General features: G+C 37.3%; 2 protein-coding genes across 3 annotated transcripts in view; both read right to left on the bottom strand.

The window, feature by feature from the left end:
• rogdi (rogdi atypical leucine zipper) overlaps positions 1 to 5,838 on the bottom strand; it is a 34,453-nt gene extending 28,615 nt beyond the window's left edge. Inside the window, exons 1-2 of the mRNA XM_061981634.1 lie at positions 5,486 to 5,838; positions 2,243 to 2,314 (exon numbers count right to left, since the gene is read on the bottom strand). Coding sequence (XP_061837618.1) covers positions 2,243 to 2,314; positions 5,486 to 5,560 — 147 coding nt within the window. The 5' untranslated portion in view covers positions 5,561 to 5,838. The remainder of the gene's footprint in view (positions 1 to 2,242; positions 2,315 to 5,485) is intronic.
• Positions 5,839 to 6,595: 757 nt separating this feature from the next.
• glyr1 (glyoxylate reductase 1 homolog (Arabidopsis)) overlaps positions 6,596 to 21,644 on the bottom strand; it is a 65,087-nt gene continuing 50,038 nt past the window's right edge. For both annotated transcript variants that reach the window (XM_061981636.1, XM_061981635.2), the window contains 3 exons: positions 21,335 to 21,514; positions 17,648 to 17,772; positions 6,596 to 9,712 (listed from right to left, as the gene is read on the bottom strand). In XM_061981636.1, the coding sequence (XP_061837620.1) occupies positions 9,638 to 9,712; positions 17,648 to 17,772; positions 21,335 to 21,514 (380 nt within the window). In that variant the 3' untranslated portion in view covers positions 6,596 to 9,637. The remainder of the gene's footprint in view (positions 9,713 to 17,647; positions 17,773 to 21,334; positions 21,515 to 21,644) is intronic.

Below are 21,644 nucleotides of genomic sequence, written 5' to 3' on the forward strand. Positions count from 1 at the left end.
ACACTTGAAATGCCATCTAGGCCTTTTATCTGCTCTTTGTAAATGAAATAAAAAAAATTAAAAAAACAAGGGAATAACACAAACGTGGCCATGGAACAGCTGAGTAGCCAATTGTCCAATTACTTTTGGTCGCTTAAAAAGTGGAATGCACATATAAAAAGTGTTGTAATTCTTACACCGTTCACCTGATTTGGATGTAAATACCCTCAAATTAAAGCTCAAAGTCTGCACTTAAAGCACATCATGATGGTTTCATTTAAAATCCATTGTGGTGTTGTACAGAGCTGGAATACTGAAACTTGTGTCAATGTCCAAATATTTATGGACCTAACTGTATATGTATATAATGTATATACAAAACCCAAAACCAGTGAAGTTGGCACGTTGTCCATCCATCCATTTTCTACCGCTTATTCCCTTCGGGGTCGCGGGGGGCGCTGGAGCCTATCTCAGCTACAATCGAGCGGAAGGCGGGGTACATCCTGGACAAGTCGCCACCTCATCGCAGGTTGGCACGTTGTGTAAATGGTAAATAAAAACAGAATACAATGATTTGCAAATCCTTTTCAACTTATATTCAATTGAATAGACCGCAATTACAAGATACTTAACGTTCGAACTGGAAAACTTTGTATTTTTTGCAAATATTAGCTCATTTGGAATTTGATGCCTGCAACATGTTTCAAAAAAGCTGGCACAAGTGGCTAAAAAGACTGATAAAGTTGAGGAATGCTCATCAAACACCCATTTGGAACATCCCACAGGTGAACAGGCTAATTGGGAACAGGTGGGTGCCATGATTGGGTAAAAAGCAGCTTCCATGAAATGCTCAGTCATTCACAAACAAGGATGGGGCGAGGGTCACCGCTTTGTGAACAAATGCGTGAGCAAATTGTCCAACAGTTTAAGAACAACATTTTTCAACCAGCTAATGCAAGGAATTTAGGGATTTCAACATCTACAGTCCGTAATATCATCAAAAGGTTCAGAGTACCTGGAGAAATCACTGCACGTAAGCCATGATATTACCGACCTTCGATCCCTCAGGCGGTACTGCAACAAAAAGCGACATCAGTGTGTAAAGGATATCACCACATGGGCTCAGGAATACTTCAAAAAACCACTGTCAGTAACTACAGTTTGTCACTACATCTGTAAGTGCAAGTTAAAACTCTACTATGCAAAGCCAAAGCCATTTATCAACAACACCCAGAAACGCCGCCGGCTTCGCTGGACCAGAGCTCATCTAAGATGGACTGATGCAAAGTGGAAAAGTGTTCTGTGGTCTGACGAGTCCACATTCCAAAATGTTTTTGAGAACTGTGGACGTTGTTTCCTCCGGACCAAAGAGGAAAAGAACCATCCGGACTGTTATAGGCGCACAGTTGAAAAGCCAGCATCTGTGATGGTACGTGGGTGTATTAGTGCCCAAGGCATGGGTAACTTACACATCTGTGAAGGCACCATTAATGCTGAAAGGTACATACAGGTTTTGGAGCAACACATGTTGCCATCTAAATAACGTTATCATGGACGCCCCTGCTTATTTCAGCAAGACAATGCCAAGCCACGTATTTCAACAGCGTGGCTTCATAGTAAAAGAGTGCGGGTACTAGACTGGCCTGCCTGTAGTCTAGACCTGTCTCCCATTGAAAATGTGTGGCGCATTATAAAGCCGAAAATACCACAACGGAGACCCCGGACTGTTGAACAACTTAAGCTGTACATCAAGCAAGAATGGGAAAGAATTTCACCTGAAAAGCTTCAAAAATTGGTCTTCTCAGTTCCCAAACGTTTACTGAGTGTTGTTAAAAGGAAAGGCCATGTAACACAGTGGTAAAAATGCCCCTCTGACAACTTTTTTGCAATGTGTTGATGCCATTAAATTCTAAGTTAATGATTATTTGCAAAAAAAATTTCAGTTTCTTAGTTCGAACATTAAATATCTTGTCTCTGCAGTCTATTCAATTGAATATAAGTTGAAAAGGATTTGCAAATCATTGTATTCTGTTTTTATTTACCATTTACACAACGTGCCAACTTCACTGGTTTTGGGTTTTGTATTTCTACATGACATATTGACTCTTCACTTGATGATCAAATATTTCTACTTGATGATCAAATGTTTGTAGGTGACATATTGACTCTTCACTTGATGATCAAACATGCCAATGGCCCACAGTCTACATTAAGACATAGTGCATACATGTAGAAGAACACCTAATGTTCACATCTCTCCTACCCTCAGGACATCTTGCAGCTGCTTTAGAACAGCGTGAACTTCTTCCTTTAGAAGCCACTTGAACTCATCCTCCTGTCAAAAGAAGAATATTCATAATAATAATAATAATAATAATAATAATAATAAAACTTAATATGATGTAACATTTATTAAAAAAAAACTTAATATGATGGAATCATTTATTTTTAAAAACTTAATATGATGGAACATTTATTTAAAAAATAACTTAATGTGATGGAACATTTATTAAAACAAGTTAATATGATGGAACATTTATTGAAACAACTTATCAGAATCAGAATCAGCTTTATTGTCATTACGCAAGGTAACGAGATTGAGGCCATTCCATACAGTGCGATGTGTGCATGCTAGAAAAACAATGTGCAAATATATAAAAATATAAAAAATGTAGAAGTGCAATGAATATGGTGTGAAATGAATATATACATGAAAAAAAAACAAAAAAAAACAGGGTGGTTGGTGGAATGGGTTATTGCACCGAAGAGAAGGCAGTTATGAGGGACAATGGTGTAACATTTAAAAAAAAAAAGTAATACAATGGAACATTTATTAAAAAAAATTAATATGATGGAACATTTTTTTTTAAACTTAATATGATGAAAATGTATTAAAACAACTTAATATGATGGAACATTTATTGGAACAACTTATCATGATATTCATTTAAAAAAAAACGTAATACGTTGGAACATTTATTTGAAAAAAACTTAATATGATGGAATCATTTATTTTTAAAAACTTAATATGATGGAACATTTTTTTTTTTTTTAAACTTAATGTGATGGAACATTTATTAAAACAAGTTAATACGATGCAACATTTATTGAAACAACTTATAATGCAACATTTAAAAAAAAAAAGTAATACAATGGAACATTTATTAAAAAAAACTAATATGATGGAACATTTATTTTTAAAAACTTAATATGATGAAAATGTATTAAAACAACTTAATATGATGGAACATTTATTGGAACAACTTATGATATTCATTTAAAAAAAAAACGTAATACGATGGAACATTTATTTAAAAAAACTTTATATGATGGAACATTTATTAAAAAAAAATTAATATGATTGAACATTTATTAAAACAACTTAATATGATCGAACATTTATTAAAACAACTTATCATGATGGAACATTTAAAAAATATATATATAATGGAACGATTATTAAAAAAAAGTTAATATGATGGAACTTTTTTTTTTAAAACTTAATACGATGGAACATTTATTAAAAAAAACTTAATATGATAGAACTTTTATTTAAAAAAAAACTTAATGTGATGGAACATTTATTCAAAAAAACTTAAGATGGAACATTTATTCAAAAAAACTAAATAAGATGGAACATTTATTAAAACAACTTAATATGATGGATAATTTATTAAAACAACTTATGATGGAACATTTATTAAAAAAACTTAATATGATGGAACATTTCTTTAAAAAAAACTTAATATGATGGAACATTTATTTAAAAAAAGTTATTATGATGGAACATTTATTAAAAAAAACGTAATATGATGGAACATTTATTAAAAAAACTTAATATAATGGAACATTTATTTTAAAAAAGTTATTATGATGGAACATTTATTTAAAAATACTTAATATAATGGAACATTTATTTTTAAAAATGTGTATGATGGAACATGTATCAAAAGAACTTAATATGATGGAACATTTATTTAAAAAAACTTAATGTGATGGAACAATTATTTAAGAAACGTAATATGATGGAACATTATTTTAAAAAAAACTTACTATGATGAAACATTTATTTTAAAAAAAAACTTAATTTGATGGAACATTTATTTAAAACAACTTAATATGATGAGACATTTATTTAAAAAAAACTTAATATGATTGAACATTTCTTAAAAACAACTTAATATGATGGAACATTTCTTAAAAACAACTTAATATGATGGAACATTCATTTTAAAAAACTTAATATGATGGGACATTTATTTAAAAAAAACTTAATATGATTGAACATTTCTTAAAAACAACTTAATATGATGGAACATTTATTAAAAAATGACTTGATGGAGAGCAATCACTGGACCAAAACTAAAGATGTGATGCATGCAATGTGCAATGCTACATTTTTATTTACAGAAATATTTTATTAAAAACGAAACATTTAAGTTTGCACTTCATTCAGTTAAATTGTGGAGTTCATTATTTATTTGCATGCAAGGTACAATACTAAATTTTTATGTATGGAAATATTTGACTTAAGACAGAATATTTAAGTTCTCACTTTATTCATCTCAATGCTAGAGTTTATTATTTATTTGCATGCAACGTGCAATGATACATTTTTATTTACAGAAGTATTTTATTCAAAAAAGAACATTTAGGTTTGCACTTCATTTAAATTTTGGAGTTTATTTGTTTGCATGCAATGTGTAATGTGCAATGTTACCTTTTTGTTTATAAAATTATTTTATTCAAGACCGAATATTTACATTTTCCTTGTATTCCTCTCAATGTTGTAGTTTATTTATTGCATACCATTGGCATTTTTATTTACATAATTATTTTATTCAAGACAGAATATTTAAGTTTACATTTTATTCCTCTCAATGTTAAAAATTGGAATTCATATCAAGTCTAAAAAAACTACTTTATAAAAATCGGACTTTTTATTCCCGAAGTGTTAATGTTTATGTCACGTGTCCTGTAAATTGTGGCTTTGTTTTGTCTCCTTTTTATCAAATAAAGGCAACATTTGTCTAGTATGATTTCTGTCATTTGTATTTTTGTTTATTTAAAAAGTTGGAGAAAAATCTGTAAATCGAATAATTACAATTTTCTGGTTTTATTTGTATCGGCTTTGAAAATAAAAAAGGGCATCCGCAAAACAGTTGCGAAGTCACTTTGATTACAATCCCTTTAAAATGCTATAATTGCATGTACACGCAGGATGACAAACATATGACGATTATGACTAAAATAAAGTGTAAAAAACCGAATGATGGGAGTTATTGGACATTCGTTAATGTTTTTTCGCGGTGACGTCATTGCAAGGATGTTTGGTGACGGCGCCTGGGCCGAACTAACCTCCTACACCTGCTTTCTAATAGTTTTAACATTTAAAATGACATTAAATGACACATTTGACCACATGAGTGTGGCTTTAAAAGACACCATGATGCAGCTAACAAGGAGCTAGCTTGAGGCGCTGATCCTTAATCGATGTTCCACTCACCAGCACTGCTCTTTCCACTTGACTGGCGGACGACATTTTCGGTAATTCCGTCACGGATCTTTGAGAATTCAACATTTTGTTGGTCCGAAGGCGACAAAACGTCTGCAAGCACCTTGGAACACTTGCGGGGATGTAAACAGTAAACACGCTCCTAGCTTAGCGGATGAGCTGCTGCCTTCGTGGGACGTGGGAAATCCTGCTTTCCGAGTCGAAGTGACAGAACGTGGCGTATTTTGGGATCACAGCACCTGTGTTTGAATGTCCGTTTGCACTTAAAACGTACCTTTTTGTACTCTACCTGGTCATTTATGTTGTTTCTAATGGCTTAACTTTGAAGTTGGCGTACATTTATTGAATCTTGCAATCTGACACGCCCCCGTAGAAAATAGATTGCGGGCAGCCACGAACGCAACAATGTTGGTCACAGGTTTACAATTATAGGGTCCGCCCACTTCGCGCCTTATCGGGAGAACTTCCGCTGCAATCCCGAAAATGTGAGCACTGGCATTCCCTTAACCAACATTAGTGCTGTGCTGTTTGACTCGTAAGAAAACACGTCAAAATAACTTTATATTCCCTCTATGTGTGTTCTTATTTGTAATTAGTCAGCAGGTTACTTATGTTTTGTCAGTTATGTAAAAAAATGGCACAACCCATAAAAGAAATTCTGTCTTACATAATTCAACACATGGTGGACATGTGAGCCTCATTTTAATATGTTTGGGCTCAGACCAAAGTAATATAAGTAATAAAACAAACAAAACAAAACATTCTGAGCAAAACATCAAATAAAGCTCCTAATTACATTAAATTATATCTAGGTGCACCATTATTGTATCCAAAATCATTTTAAAATGGGAGTTAAATGTCAATGTAAGACAGCGCTTTGTATTGTTAGCCCCTTCCTGCTCCGTCACAGTAAAACTCATCACTGGGGTGTGCAGTCACTAAAAAATGAAATTTTTTTATTAACTCAGCTGCTGACGACCTTCGAGTTTAAGTTTAATGTTAATTTGAGGTGCAGTCGTTTATATTCGAGCGAATATTGAAAAAAAGGCAATCCACGCATGCTTGTAAGCGAATATTGAAAAAAAGGCAATCCACGCATGCTTGTAATCAGGAGAGGATTTATTAAACAGCACAAAAGCCTTGATATTATTTCCACATGTACACAAAAAAATCATAACATCCCCAAAGTCAAATATTTCTTCTTAAAATGGATCCAATTGAATAATAATTCCGCTAACACAAACCAATAATATTGTTGCTTTGAAGAGTCGGAACCAAAAGTTATCATTCAGTAACTTGAAGATATAAAATATTTTGTCCTTAATGTGCTATTATTTACATTTGTTACACTGCATGATGAAGTCAAATGTCAAACCTAGAAGTCGTTAATCACCCTGAAACCTTAAATAAGCATGCATAATGATTAGGACATTTACAGTTCAACCTGGTTCAAACATTGTCACAATATTGTTCTTTTTATGAGCCACTTCTGTCATTTGCTTGGTCATCAAACTTCACTTCCACTCCCACACAAGAAATAAAGCAACATTTTCATGACTTATGTTAGTAGTACCCGCTCTGATCTAAGAAATACATCAAGCTGGTGACATTTATGTCAATAAAACATTTATCAAACTTGTTTTATGAAACAGATTTCTCTTCAAAAACTACCAGACCAAAAATAATTGAATTTGGTTAAAAGTACATCTTTGCCCGAATGTAAGACGACCGACCCCTATTTTTCAGAAAGTTAGGTGAAAATCAAATGTTTTTTATATTAATTCAAATATTGTATGAATCATATTTAATGCTACCTGCAATTAGGACCATGATCCTGTTTGCTGAAGTTTTATTGTTTCATATTACAAAGAAAATTGTTTATGGGTGCTGTTGGGCCTATTTTGTTGACAACATACTCACCTCTAACTCGCCGGATTATAAAATCCATCGTCACGCTTTTCTTTAAATAGTTTTGGAGTTTTCTGTCAAAAGCAGTCCCCAAAAGTTTTTTTCCCGATTGTTGCAATGTTTCTTCTTCTTCAGTTTTGTTAGGTCACATTTGTTTACAGCAGATTGGAGGACTGTGGTCTGGATCAGCGGAGGGACAGAAGGGCGATGGGGGCGTGGTCATGTCGCTCACCCAGTCGGTCTGGGGCCGTGGTTTGTGAGGAGTTTAGGTGCGTCAGGAACGACTACATCCTGTTATTCGGTTTTACACTGGCGGTCTTAAAATAAAGATGTTTAGTTTTCTCTAAATTGTCACATTGGTCACCCTGATATAATTAATTAAAATAAATGTTTTTACCCTGCTCAAAAAGGTTCATTAGGTCTTCTCATTCATATACTTTTTCAAATGTTCTTGTAATCAGACCATCTTTTCAGTATATTAGATGGAATGTTTACCTGACTTGTTTTGACTGTCTCTGCAGTCTTCTTCAGAAGGGTCACCTGACCACCGTGACGTGTTGCCTTTCAGCAGTTCTTACAGGCGTGGCCAACCAGGCAGACCTGTCAAGTCTACCTGGTTGGTTCCCCCCCCTCCCCCGCCGCTTGATGGTTAATGGAGGGAATCCCAGGTATGCAAGGTTTCCTTGGGCCGCATCCTTAGTTCGATTGCCTCCTTAATCCATCGTTTGAATGTGTTAATTTCTGTGCCAATGATTTTGCCGTTGTCCCGGTCCTTGATGTGGTTATTTATTTTGCAATGATCTGATATGGCTGGTTTTAAGATTTCCTGTTCGGGTTCCTTGTAAACCTTCCAGTGGTCTTGCAAACCAGGTAGACTTGAACGGTCTGCCTAGTTGGCCACGCCTATAAGAACAGCTGATAGGTTACACGTCACAGTGGTCAGGTGACCCTTCTGAAAAAGACTGCTGACGACAGTCAAAACAAGGTCTGATTACAAGAAAATTTGAAAAATATGTTCTTAGTTTTACTAAATTATCACATTGGTGACCCTGACATGATTAATTAAAATAAATATGTTTACTTTTTATAAATTGCCACATTGGTGACCTCGACATGATATAAAGACACTCCCTTCAAACTGTAACGTAATGCGAGTGATGTTACTGTAAAACTAGCGATGTAACAATAAGAACATAATATCCCGGTTTTGTTGAATGTGCTCAAAAAGTACACACTAGCATAATACTAGATACAGTATACTTCCTTGGTAGGAAAATATGAAACATTTTTCTTACTTCTTCAGAGCCATTTTATTATTTGAGTGTTTATCTTCTATGACGGTCATAATCATATCTATAGATCCATCATTCTGTAGGTTCAAACTACACAATTAAATATCTTATTTGCTCAGACAAGAATGCGTTTATACACGTTTAAATTGGGGTGTGTCGTTTCTTAAAGAAATGTGTCTTGTATTCATGTTAGCATTTAAGCTAGCTTGCTTCTCCGGTAAATTAGTTTATCAAAGTGCAGGTTATTTAATACTAACTGTAGGATGTTTTATTGAGGGTATTATTGCCGTTTATCGTTACATCTCTAATCATGACACACTGGACACATCAAAACTGTCTTGTTTTATCTTGATGTGTGGAATCTGTAACATATAATACATATTTTCAAAGCTTTTATGACTGACAAAACAGACATCTTTTCACTTTTCCAGGGTAAAAATCTTATTTGGGGTGAAAAGAAGGTTCATGTTGTTGCAGGATAACAATTGAAAGACAAATGAGAACTTCTCCAAACTAGTTATTACTGCATACTAAAAGGTGTTATTGGGATGGCTCACTACAACAAACAACGTAAAAGCAGAACTTGCCTTTGTCAGGTACAGAAATGTGTCAACACAAAGAACATCTAGTCATAAATAAATAAGGTCCTTATTGAGAATTTGCGGGATTAGTCTATTAAGGCAATGTAGTGGCATATTCTGTCTTTCACTCTTGGAATTTGCGATTTTTAAAAGGGGGAAAAAAGCCAAAAAGTCCATGAAATGAAATCTGCACATAGAAACATTTGCCAAAACAAGCTGCTCCTCAGTGGTCCTACACTACTTCACTCAGATCAGTGCAATGTTTTCTGGCATTCAAACAAAAACACTCCCATCCTAGTGGGGGGAATAATCAAATGAGAGAATCTAAGAAATAAAAAGGAGAAATGAAGAAGGATGAAAGACTAATGAATGTAGGCTCTGTAGACTGCAGACATGTCATTGTCTGACTGGTCCAGCGCCTTGGCCCTCTTGTACACCTGGGAACAAAGTCATTGTCACTTGGACAGCACAGTCCCTCACACTGTTTCCCTTCCCATACCCATATTGCAACCTTGAGATAAAGTATCAGCAGGAATCATACGTGTATCACTTAGTAGTGTGGAATGTTAGAAAAGGTTTGATCAAGTGAAATGAGTCAAACAGCGAACAATGGTAGTTATGAAAAACACTTACATATTTATTATTAACCGTCTGGAATAAACTTATGCTGTTTTTAAGTTGAAGAGGAGTGGTAAAATGGTTTGGTAACACCCAGTGGTCACAATAACTCATGAAGTTAATCTCATGACGCAGTAAGTTGACTGATGCGGACACGTTTGTTACTGGATACTTACTAATACGCTTCTGCCTTGGAGAATAAGTAACATGTAACTATAATTATGTGATACTTGTTTATATTGAAAAATGTCACGTTTTACTGTTCAATGATTATTACCTATGTCTAGATTGCGTGCTATTGTGTGCTTAGCTGTTGTGTATCTGCTAGCTCCGAATAGCCTCTATAGCCTTGCATGTTTACCTTTTGTAAAATACTTTAGTAAAATAGAAGAACTTGTGTGTTTATTGGAAGACATTTAGATGTTGACTGACTGTCCAACTTTGCACAAATAAACTCTCTGCAGGACTGCTTGTATCGCACATGATATCACACACATGTAAACACGCTTGTGATATTCATGATATCACACACACAAACACGCTGCAGGACTGCTTGTATTGCACATGATATCACAGACAAGTAAACACTGCAGGACTGCTTGTATCGCACATGATATCACACACTTTACATCCAAACATATACCATCGATACTTTTTTTTTTGCTGACATCGGACCAATATCAATATCTATATCTAAACAAGTGCATGCAGTAAAATTAGACCAACAAACTTGACAGTTCAAGGACAATTAAAGCAAAAAAAGATTTAGAGTATTGAAAAAAAACACTGCCCTTAGCGCAGATCACGGCACACATTTACTCTGGCATCATTTCCAGGAGGTCCTGCAATGTCAGTGTTTCCAATGCATTCATTGACTTGTGCTCGTCCGGCACTAGTAAAATATTTTTCAAAGATCTTTACAGGACAGTGACGATCGCTTCCAAAAACAGGAAGGAAGTATTGCGCCCTGGTCGCCAGTGTTTGGAAAAATACATTTAATAGAGTAATTATAGTTACTGCTTACCTTTCCCAAAAAAGTAATTGAATCACTAAGGGCATTTCACTTTAATAAATGTAACCACTCAGGAAAGTTAATGCGCTACTTTAAAAAAAAAAAACCTTCAAATATATATTGATAATCAGATTTTTTGTTTTTGTGTGCCTTCAATTATTGAGACGTTTCATGAGAGCAGAGTGTGTGCGCCTTTAAAACGCGATGCCTGTTGCCAAGCGAGGTGTAACATCAGAGAAGCATTTGAGCTCAACGGCATTTGTTAGCTTTGCAGCAGCAGCTGGCCAATGATCTATCAATACCGGCAGTGACGGCAGCTCTGGTGAATCTTTCCTCTGGATTGTGTCTGCGCTAGTTAATCTATCTGGTGAATCTTTCCTCTGGATTGTGTCTGCGCTAGTTAATCTATCTGGTGAATCTTTCCTCTGGATTGTGTCTGCGCTAGTTAATCTAAAGATTGACTGTGCTTCCATGGCTGTCTTGTCTCCTTGTCCACAAATGGGGTATTGTAGCTGGTCACTTCTTTGACTTGTTATTCATTATTCCCTCGTGTCCAGCTCACAGAGACAAGATGGCGCCAGTGTGTATCAGCTGCAGTCTGCCTGCTCTGCTTGAACTTTTGCTTATCGCTGATTTGCTTGGTATTTTGTGCCAAAATATCAATGGCTTAATAGTGTACCACCATTAGGCACTCGTCGATCTAAATCGACCGTTATGAGGTGTACCAGAATAAACACTTCGGGGATCAGGCGTCTAAAATGCCTTCCCACTTCGCTTCGGTACCTGTCTACCTGCTACGCTCACCTGTCCTGCGGAGGAAGCGCGCCAAAAAGGGGGGGAGACGCTGAGGTCTTCTGGCGAAAATCAAGGCGTACTGGAGGTCTCATTCTAGGACTGGTTCTGTCCTCTCTTCACCCGGATACCCGGAAACACACGGACTGCGGTGGATCCAGCCCGTGACACCTGCGCGTCTGCCCACCTGCCTCCATTATCTACCGCTGGCAGCGCCGCTGCACGGACGCCTTCCCCGACATCACGGTGTGGACCACGGATGCCTCCGGCCGCTGTGCCGCAACTCTCCACCAGCTAGCGAGGCAACAACTCTTCGCTTGTGCCTGCAAAATGCTAAGCCGATAGCTAACAAAACACATCTCCTGAGCGATTTATTCGTGTCCCGCGAGTTGGATTTTATGTGCCTCACAAAAGCTTGCCAGCGGGAGAACAAGTTCTTTTTTCTTAAGGAGCTGTGAGACTGATGGACACGAACCCGTACAACTCATTCGAGCTTCAGACGTGCAATGTTGGAAACAAACACTCTTTTTACTGTGTTTTAATCTACAGACCGCCTGGTCGTGCTCGTCTTATTTTTAGCCGAATTTACGGATTTTATGTAATCTATTGTTAAACTGGAGAGTGCAGGAATTTTTTTAATATCCATGTATGCTGTCCCGACAAATCACTGGTGAAGGATTTTTTAAACCTTGACTCTTAATTTGACACAGTTTGTGTCTGGCCCCACACACAGACGTGGTCACACGCTTGATCTTGTCCTCTCATATGTTCTACCTGTGTCTAACTTGGACATTTGTGACTATGTGCTTTCAGACCATATGCCTGTCATATTTGAAGCCAGTTTTAACCGCCTGACAGCTGGAGCGCCTCTGTCGAGTTTTTAACCCTTCCACTGCTGGTCAGTTTATTATTGCTTTTAACCAGGTTTTTTTTACTCTCTGACTCTGTTTTTTCTGACACTGAGAAACTCAATGCATTGTTTAACTCCACCTGTGAGACAGCCTTGAACTCAGTGGCTCCTTTAAAAATCAAAAAGGCCAAAACTAAATCAGAACCTTGGTTTAATGAAAGAACACGTGCGATCAGACGTGAGTGCCGCAAAGCTGAACGCAGGTGGAAGAAGGACAAGCTTCAGGTGTCACTCCAGATTTTAAAAGACTGTTGGCATCGATATCAGAGCACAGTAAAAGGCAAAAAGAGAACATTTGGCAAACATTGCCTCAAATAGTCTTGACCCTCATGTTTTATTCAAAACCATTGACTCTGTTCTTAATGCCCCTCAGCCTACATGTTTGGAACCCTCTGAATTGTGCAATGCCTTTTTAGAGTATTTTATTGCTAAGATTGCCACAACAAGGGCTCTCATTTCTGTTCCGACCTCTGTCCCTTCTGTCCCCTTTAACTACTCTGCTGTTCTTAATCAATTTGAGCAAGTGACTCTGCGGCAGTTACAAGAGTTAACTAATCATATGAAGCCCTCAGGTTCCCCCCATGATGCTGTCCCTCCTACATTTTTAAAGAAGTGTTTTCTTGCATAGGGCAGCCTGTTCTTAACATTTTAAATAGCAGTCTGTTTTCTGGTGTGGTTCCTACCAGTTTTAAACACGCCGTGGTTCAACCGCTTTTAAAGAAACCTGGTCTGGACAGTTCAGTTTTAGCTCATTTTAGACCCATTTCTAAGCTGCATTTCCTCTCAAAGATTTTGGAGAAGATTGTTTTTACCCAGTTAAACACTTTTTAGAGGACTGTGATATTCTAGAAGTCTTTCAGTCTGGGTTTAAACCCCTCCATAGTACCGAGTCAGCTTTATTAAGGGTTTTTAATGACATCCTTCGAGCAACAGATTTAGGTGATCATGGGATTTTAGTTTTATTGGATCTAACAACAGCATTTGATACGGTGGACCATAATATTTTAATTAGCCGCCTACAGCATCAAGCGGGCATCTGTGGTGCTGCTTTGAGTTGGCTGAAGTCATATTTGACTAACAGGACCTTCTCTGTAAATGTTGCTGGTTCTGAATCCTCTGTTGCTCCCTTGACATGTGGGGTTCCACAGGGCTCAGTTTTAGGACCACTTCTCTTTTCTATTTATTTACTTCCCCTGGGCTCAATCCTAAGAAAGCATATTTATTTTCATTGTTATGCCGATGACACACAAAAGTATTTTCCATTAAAGAGAAATCATGCCTCTTCAATACAGCCATTACTTGCTTGTCTTGATGATATCAAGGCCTGGAAGGCCCTAAACTTCTTAAATTTCAATGAAAAGAAGACAGAAGTAATAGTGTTTGGACCTAGTGGTACCTGTAAATTCCCCCTGCTGACTTTGGCTCCTTGGCTTTGCACGTTAAGCCCATGATCACCAAACTGGGCTTTCGTATTGACAGTGATTTTAAATTGGACCGTCAGATTGGCACAGTGGTGAAAGCCAGCTTTTTTTATTTACGTCAACTGGCCAAGGTTAAAAACCTTCTTTCTAGGCAACAGAGACAGTAATCCATGCCTTTATCACATCTCGGCTGGATTACTGTATCTTTTTATTTTGGAATTAGTCAGTCCTCCCTCTCACGTCTGCAGCTGGTCCAAAATGCAGCTGCCCGACTTTTAACAAACACAAGAAAAAGAGAGCACATTACTCCTGATTTAGCCTCCCTTCATTGGCTGCCTGTGTCTTTTAGAGTCCATTTTAAAATTATCTTACTCGTTTTTAAATACTTACGTGGTCTTGCCCCACCGTACTTCTCTGAGCTGCTCCACCTCTATGCCCCCACCCGATCCCTCAGGTCAGCTGATCAGCTGATCATGGAGGTACCCAAAACAAAGCGCAAGCTCAGAGGGGACAGAGCCTTCTCTGTTGCGGGTCCCAAACTCTGGAATGATCTCCCTCTCCATGTGAGACAGACCCCTTCTTTGGCTATTTTTAAGACCTTTCTTAAAACCCATTTTTATTCACTGGCTTTTAACCCAGCATGAGACTTTAAACTGTTTTTAGCTTTTAACTTTTTTAGCTGTTTTTAATTTTTAAACTGTTTTTTATCTAACAAACTGTTCTTAGGGTATTTTATATTAGCTTTTTTCAATTTGTATTTTTATTTCTGTTTTCAATGTTATTTTTTAGTCTGTCCTTTGCCTCTATTTCTTTGTGGTGTACAGCCCTTTGTTTTTCAACTGTGCTTGTTTTTAAAGGGCTTTATAAATAAAGTTGGTATGGTGTGGTAGGGTATTAATTGGTGGTGATTTCAATCTCCATGTTGATAACTCCTCTTGTCCCTTGGTAGCCGAGCTGGAATCTCTTATGGACTCATTCCACTTTTTACAGCATGTTTTGGGTCCTACTCACTCAAAAGGTCATACTTTAGATCTGGTCTTCTCTTTTAGAGTAGAAATTGACCAAATAAGCATTGAAGACCTTCAAATAAGCAACCACTATTGCATTGTATTTAACTGTCCTTCTCACTGACTCAGTCTACTTCCAAAATGAGGAAACAGAAACACATTAATGACTCTGCAATCAGCGGGTTTTCTCTTCTTTTTGAACCAACAACTTTTGCTAGCTGTGATGATGTTGATACATTTATGACTAACTTCAATCATCATTGTCTGACAGTTTTGAACACAGTAGCACCAGCTAAAAACATTCAAGGCTCTCATAAAAAACTTTGTCCATGGATGAACGAAGCCATTTCCAGTTTTAGGAGTAGCTGCCGGAAAGGAGAACGTTTGTGGAAAGCCACAAAATTTGAGATCCATAGACTCCATTTTAAAGAAATGATAATGAAGCTAAATGAAATGATGAAACGTGCTCGCTCGGCTTTCTTTTCAAATCTTATTTTGCATAATAAGAAAAACCCTAGTCTTATTTGACACCATTGAAAATCTTGTTGCACCTCCATCTCCTCAGGTGCCTGTGTACACACAGGATGACTCGTAGATTTTTGAACTTTTTTGTGAACAAGGTGCAAGACATAAGGGCCAGTATTAGTCCTCCCTTGGATGGTTTGTGCACTACACCAGCCCCTGTGTGCTCATCATTGTCTTCCTTTACTCCTGTCAGCCTACAGGATGTTCAGGTTTTAGTGGGCAAAATGAAACCCACATCAAGCCCTGTGGACATTGTTCCTACTCCACTGTTCTTAAATGTTTTTGATGCTGTTGGTCCTTGGGTGGTAAAATTGATAAACCTTTCACTTCATCTGGCTCGATCCGCAGCTTTTTTAAACATGCTGTGGTAAACCCCATCCTTAAAAAAACAAATCTTGACCTGTTGGCGCTTACAAATTACCGGCCCATATCAAAACTTCCCTTTATGTCAATATACAGTTTTGGTTTTACTCGATTTGACATCTGCCTTTGATACTGTGGATCACAGTATACTGGTAGATCGCCTCAAATCTGAGATGGGGTTCTCTAACGCAGTTCTCCAGTGGTTTACTTCCTATATAAATGGGAGAACTTTTAATGTTGCTTTTAATGATGTAATGTCCAATGTGTCCAACCTGTCATGTGGTGTGGCCCAGGGTTCTGTTCTGGGGCCTGATGCCACTTGGGAGGTTGATCAGTCGTTTTAAAAATGTTTGTTATCACTTCTATGCAGATGATATTCAACTGTTTCAGAGTTTCACTTTTTATCTGAATTATTGGAGTGCGTATCCTGTATTAAAAACTGGTTGTCCTCAAATTTCCTCCAGATAAATTTAAACAAAACGGAAACTGATAATTGCCCCCGATAAAAAGATCCCCCTGATCAAGAACTCCCGAGGTGCTCTGGGTGCATCTGTTAAAAGCAGCCTCAGAAACCTTGGGGTTGGGTTTGATCAGTCCAAGTATTTGGAGGATCACTGTCGTCAACTGACCAAAAACTGTTTTTATCATCTCAGAAATATTTCTAAAGTGAGACATTTTTTGTCAAAATTAGATCTCGAAATGATCATTCACACGTTCATTTCGTCTCGCATTGACTATTGCAATTCTCTCTTCACTCTTTTCAACAAATCGACGCTATAGAGACTTCAGACGGTACAAAATGTGGCTGCCAGACTTTTGACCCGTGTGACCAGAACAGCCCATATCACCCCCGTTTTATCCAGTCTTCATTGGCTTCCTGTTAAATTCCGCATTGAGTTTAAAATTTTAGTCCTGACATTTTGTGCGTTGCATGGTGGGGCCCCTCAGTACATCACAGACTTGTTATGCCCCTACTCTTCAGGGCGCAGCCTCTGGTCTTCAGGCCAGGGTCTTCTAAAACTCGTTTTAAAACCCGTGGAGACCTGGCATTCCAGGCTGTAGCTCCCAGACTCTGGAACAATTTGCACCAGTCCCTCCGTGATCTTGACTGTGTTGAAACTTAATAAACATTTGAAAACTTCTCTTTTTAGTAAAGCTTTTAGTTAATGCAACTTTTAACTATCATTTTTAATCACCTTTGTATCCTTTTTATGATGTTGCCCCTGTTGTTTTAAATTGAATTGTAGTTTTACTTTACCTATGTTTTGTACAGCGCTTTGTGATTTTATCTGTGAAAAGCACTTTATAAATAAAATGTACTTATATTGTAATGGGAGTGTGTGTACTTCAATGTTTGCTGTGTGATGTTGCCTCTTCCTATGTGATTCAGTTCATTTTTGTGTGTTACCAGCAGCCTGTATTGCTCTTTGTTAGCAAAGAGTTACTTCCTACATTGAACTTGCTGTGCTTTCAACGCTGTAAAAAAACATGTTACATCAAACGCATTGCTAGCAGAGTTGTAACGTACGTAAAAGTCTGTAATTTGATGACTCGTGATTTGTAAAAGTATCAGGATTTTGCTAACACTGCTAGTCCCCACATTGCAGAACACAAGCTTCTTTGACAGATGATACTATCGGCTCAAAACCGCTGAATTGCCTGTCTTCAGTTTTATTAGTCAGAAAAAAGCAAAAAGAAATGTTGCATGAACAAAACAGTCATACCTCATTTGCAGCTGCAGCCATGGGGGTGGGATGGTTGGCCATGTCACCCATGGAGATGGCTAACCTCAAGTCTTTCTGAATGTGCTTCAAATAGTAGTCTGGCTTAAAGTTGCCCTGTAAAATGTCTGAAGGCACAAAAACAATCAGATGAATAAAATATATCAATGAATTTGAACCTAAATGGATGATAGGGGTGTGCCATATCAGGCAACTCACAAGTTAAATACGATTCAGTGTGTTACAATTCCATTATGATTAAATTATGACTCAGTTTGCTACAATTCCATTATGACTCAAATGATGAAATGATTATTGTAAACTGTGGACTAAAAGCCGCTACTTTTTTCTTACACTTTGTACCCTGATACCCTATGACGGTACGGCTAATTTATGGATTTTTCTCTGATAAGTCATTAAAAAAAACATAAAAAACAAGCAAATACTCGTAGAAAGTGTTTTGTTTGTGCTATCGCGCCATCTTATAGACAAGTTCGCTCACTGCAGGTGACCTTCCATTTACGGGTATTGCTTTTTTTTCCCTTCTTCCCCCAACCAGAGAGCCGCGTTAGTCTTCCAGACATCCGCAAGGTTTCTACGCCTATGGATTCTTCATTCATCACTCCAAGCAACGTTTGGAAGTTGTACAATATAACTAAAACAATTCTTACTTACTAAAGCGTCCCATGTGGGATGTCTGTAGGAGTGTTTCCATGCATATTTGTACGTGCTATTGTAATGTAATCAAGCTAGCATCATCATGTTTACGAGTGTCTGAGTTAGTATTATTAACTTACAATGGCATTATTTTTGTATAGTTTGTTTCATAAATTCCTCAGTAAATTCACAAAAACGTCACCGTGGAGTTATTGAGTCTGTTTAGCTGACTGGAGAACTAGCTTGCGCAGCTAGTGGGTCCATGATGATGACTTCTGTTTTGTTTGATCGTCCGTTTTACTGCCGTGTTACAGACACCGTTTGGAAACAATTAACGTATGTGAATAATCATTTATAAAATATATCTGTGTAAATAACTCATTTCACAACGTATATATCTGCGATTATAGTCCGGTGCGGCTAATATATGGAAATATATATTTTGTCTTCTGAAATTTAGTGGGTGTGCCTTATATATCGGTGCGCTCTATAGTCCGGAAAATTCTGTATTTATGCACCTTTTCCCCTATACTGGAGTTTTTTAAAGAAGATATATGTCAGCTTTTACTAATAAAGTAAACAAATTGACCTCCTTTATCTTTGATTCAAATCAGACATGTGTTTAAGTGCTTTTTAGAGGTAAGACCTCTTTTAACCAAAGTCTTCTGCGTTTTTCAAAAAGTTTGTTACTACCAAGTTTAATACAAAATAGATTATTCAAAAACAGACTTCCAAACAAAATCCTATACAAAACACCTATTTGAACTACAGGCATTTTTTGCGATTGTAGTAGCTTAAAATGCCCTTTTCAAAAAGTTGCAGCAAGTGATATTTAAGACTTTTTTTTTTTTCAATAACATTGAATCAACTTGTGATTTTATGAATTTGTTATCGATGTTTCAGGTGTTCCTTGTAACATTAACCTCAAAAAACACAGGATGTCAACAAAAAATAGCAAAGCAAATACTGGTTTTGTTTTACTCCTTTTATAGCCAAATAACTGTACTGTTTTTAATCATTACAACTGACAAAAGTAATAATTTATGAGTACACAAAGAAACACCAGCAAAGGCTTACTTATTGTCCGCAGTCTGCCTTGTTGTCCACTCGTTAGACATTCTCGGTCTCTGTTTTACATGTGAAAAGTCCTAAACATTCATGTCTGTTGACAGTAGGGATGTCCCGATCCAGGTTTTTCCGATCCGAAACCAATATTGTTTTTGCACTTCCGATCCGATACCGATACTGACCGATACTGGCCTATCCGAGCATGTATTAAAGTTTAAAGTTATTTAGCCTCCTTAGTTGTCAGAATCATGTTGAAAAGGGTTTTAGTACTCTTGATAACAACTAGCCAGCTGAATTAGGTGAGTTTGAATAATACACAATGGTTGGTAACAAGAAACTGACCTGTTTATTCAAGGAGAAACACAAAATAGAAAAAATTATACATGACAAACAGAAATGGCATCATTGAACTAGGGCTGGGCGATATGGCCTTTTTTTAATATTGCGATATTTTATGGCCATATTGCGATGCACGATATATATCTCGATATTTTGCCTTAGCCTTGAATGAACACTTGATGCATATAATCACAGCAGTATGATGATTCTATGTGTTTTGATTGATTGATTGAGACTTTTATTAGTAGGTTGCACAGTGAAGTACATATTCCGTACAATTGACCACTAAATGGTAACACCCCAATACGTTTTTCAACTTCTTTAAGTCGGGGTCCACTTAAATTGATTCAAGATACAGATATATACTATCATCATAATACAGTCATCACACAAGATAATCACATTGAATTATTTACATTATTTATAATCCGGGGTGTGGATGGGGGCGCCGGATGTAAGTGTCAAAAAGACAGCCAAAAGAGTTTGATATGAGAATAAATCTAAAGTTAAAATATAGGGTAGAAATGCACCCATTTGCAGGAAATGTAGTCTTGATTTTCAAAATTTTCTTTCAAGGCTTGCATGTCTACATTAAAACATTCTTCTTCATACTGCATTAATATATGCTACTTTTAAACTTTCATGCAGAGAAGGAAATCACAACTAAAAAAATCACTAATTTTTTCATACGGTGTTTATGTGGAAATTTTTGCCTCTGCATTTTGATGGTGTGGACGTGTGGCACCGAATGGAGATAAGCGTCTCGACAGACGTCACAATATTTGATCAATGATGACGAAAACTGTTTTCTCTGTCGTGTCCGTGTGTCGAAAATTGTTATGCGCTTATTTTTTTATTTGATTTTGTGCGTGGCATATAATTGCTATGCGCACAGGCGTGCACCTTAGAGAGAACGTTGGTCACACGGCTGCGCTAGCATCACAGCTAACGTTAGCCATGCTGCTACCTCTCTGCTCGGGGAGGACATATACGTATGTGACATATGACGAGACAGTATGTGACGTGTGTAAGAAGGTGCGCTGCTGTCTGTGAGAGGGAGACACAGAAAAGAGTGAGAAGAGCCTGGAGTGTAATGCCAGCAGCTAAAAGCAACTGCGTGAGAATCCACAGATGGATGTGTTGAAGGTGTGCTGGAAAATGCGGAACGGAAATTATGGAGCAGCAGAAAAGTGGAATGTATTATTTAAATCAGTGCGTTGGAAAACACGGACCGGAGTTTTCTTTAAAACTGGATCTGGATCGGCATTTTCCCATGCCTTGCCGATACGCATTTTTTGGCAAATATCGGCGGCCGATCCGATCCAAATATCGGATCGGGACATCCCTAGTTGACAGCGATCTATAGCGTTCATTTTTGTTGCTAAATTACAGACGGGAGATCATCACACTTCACAAGTTACGAGAACCTGCATAATACGCAGGGATTGGTTTTATTTGCGTGAATTGGCACGATTGTGACACCGCAAATGAGCCTTTTCACACTTCATCTGAGAAACCGATGTATTGGCACACCTCTATTAGATAATATTCATGTTTTACAATTGTCAGGAAAGAATACAAGAAGACTCGTGCTGTCGTTTGGAATGTCGGCGATGTTAGACATACTTTGGCATTTTTGGTCCACAAAGGTGCTTGCCATCTGGCCCTGGCATAGGATGTCGAGCAGGGTCTGCTGTGATTGGCCAGTGGCCTGTGCCAGTGTGAGCCCTTCTGCAATGGTGGCCATGAAGCTGCCGTGCACCATGTTGAGGATGAGCATCATCCTCGCTGCATTCCCTGCGTCGCCTTTCAAGAAAACAATACAACAATTTAACAATGACAGGACTGTATCTTTCCTCACTTTTCAAATGTAGATTTTTATTAACTAATAAACTCTATATATTTGTCAGTATATCTTGTTTTCTTACACTTTTGA

Source organism: Nerophis lumbriciformis, linkage group LG24 (genome assembly GCF_033978685.3).
Source record: "Nerophis lumbriciformis linkage group LG24, RoL_Nlum_v2.1, whole genome shotgun sequence".
In the NCBI taxonomy this organism is placed as follows: Eukaryota; Metazoa; Chordata; class Actinopteri; order Syngnathiformes; family Syngnathidae; genus Nerophis; species Nerophis lumbriciformis.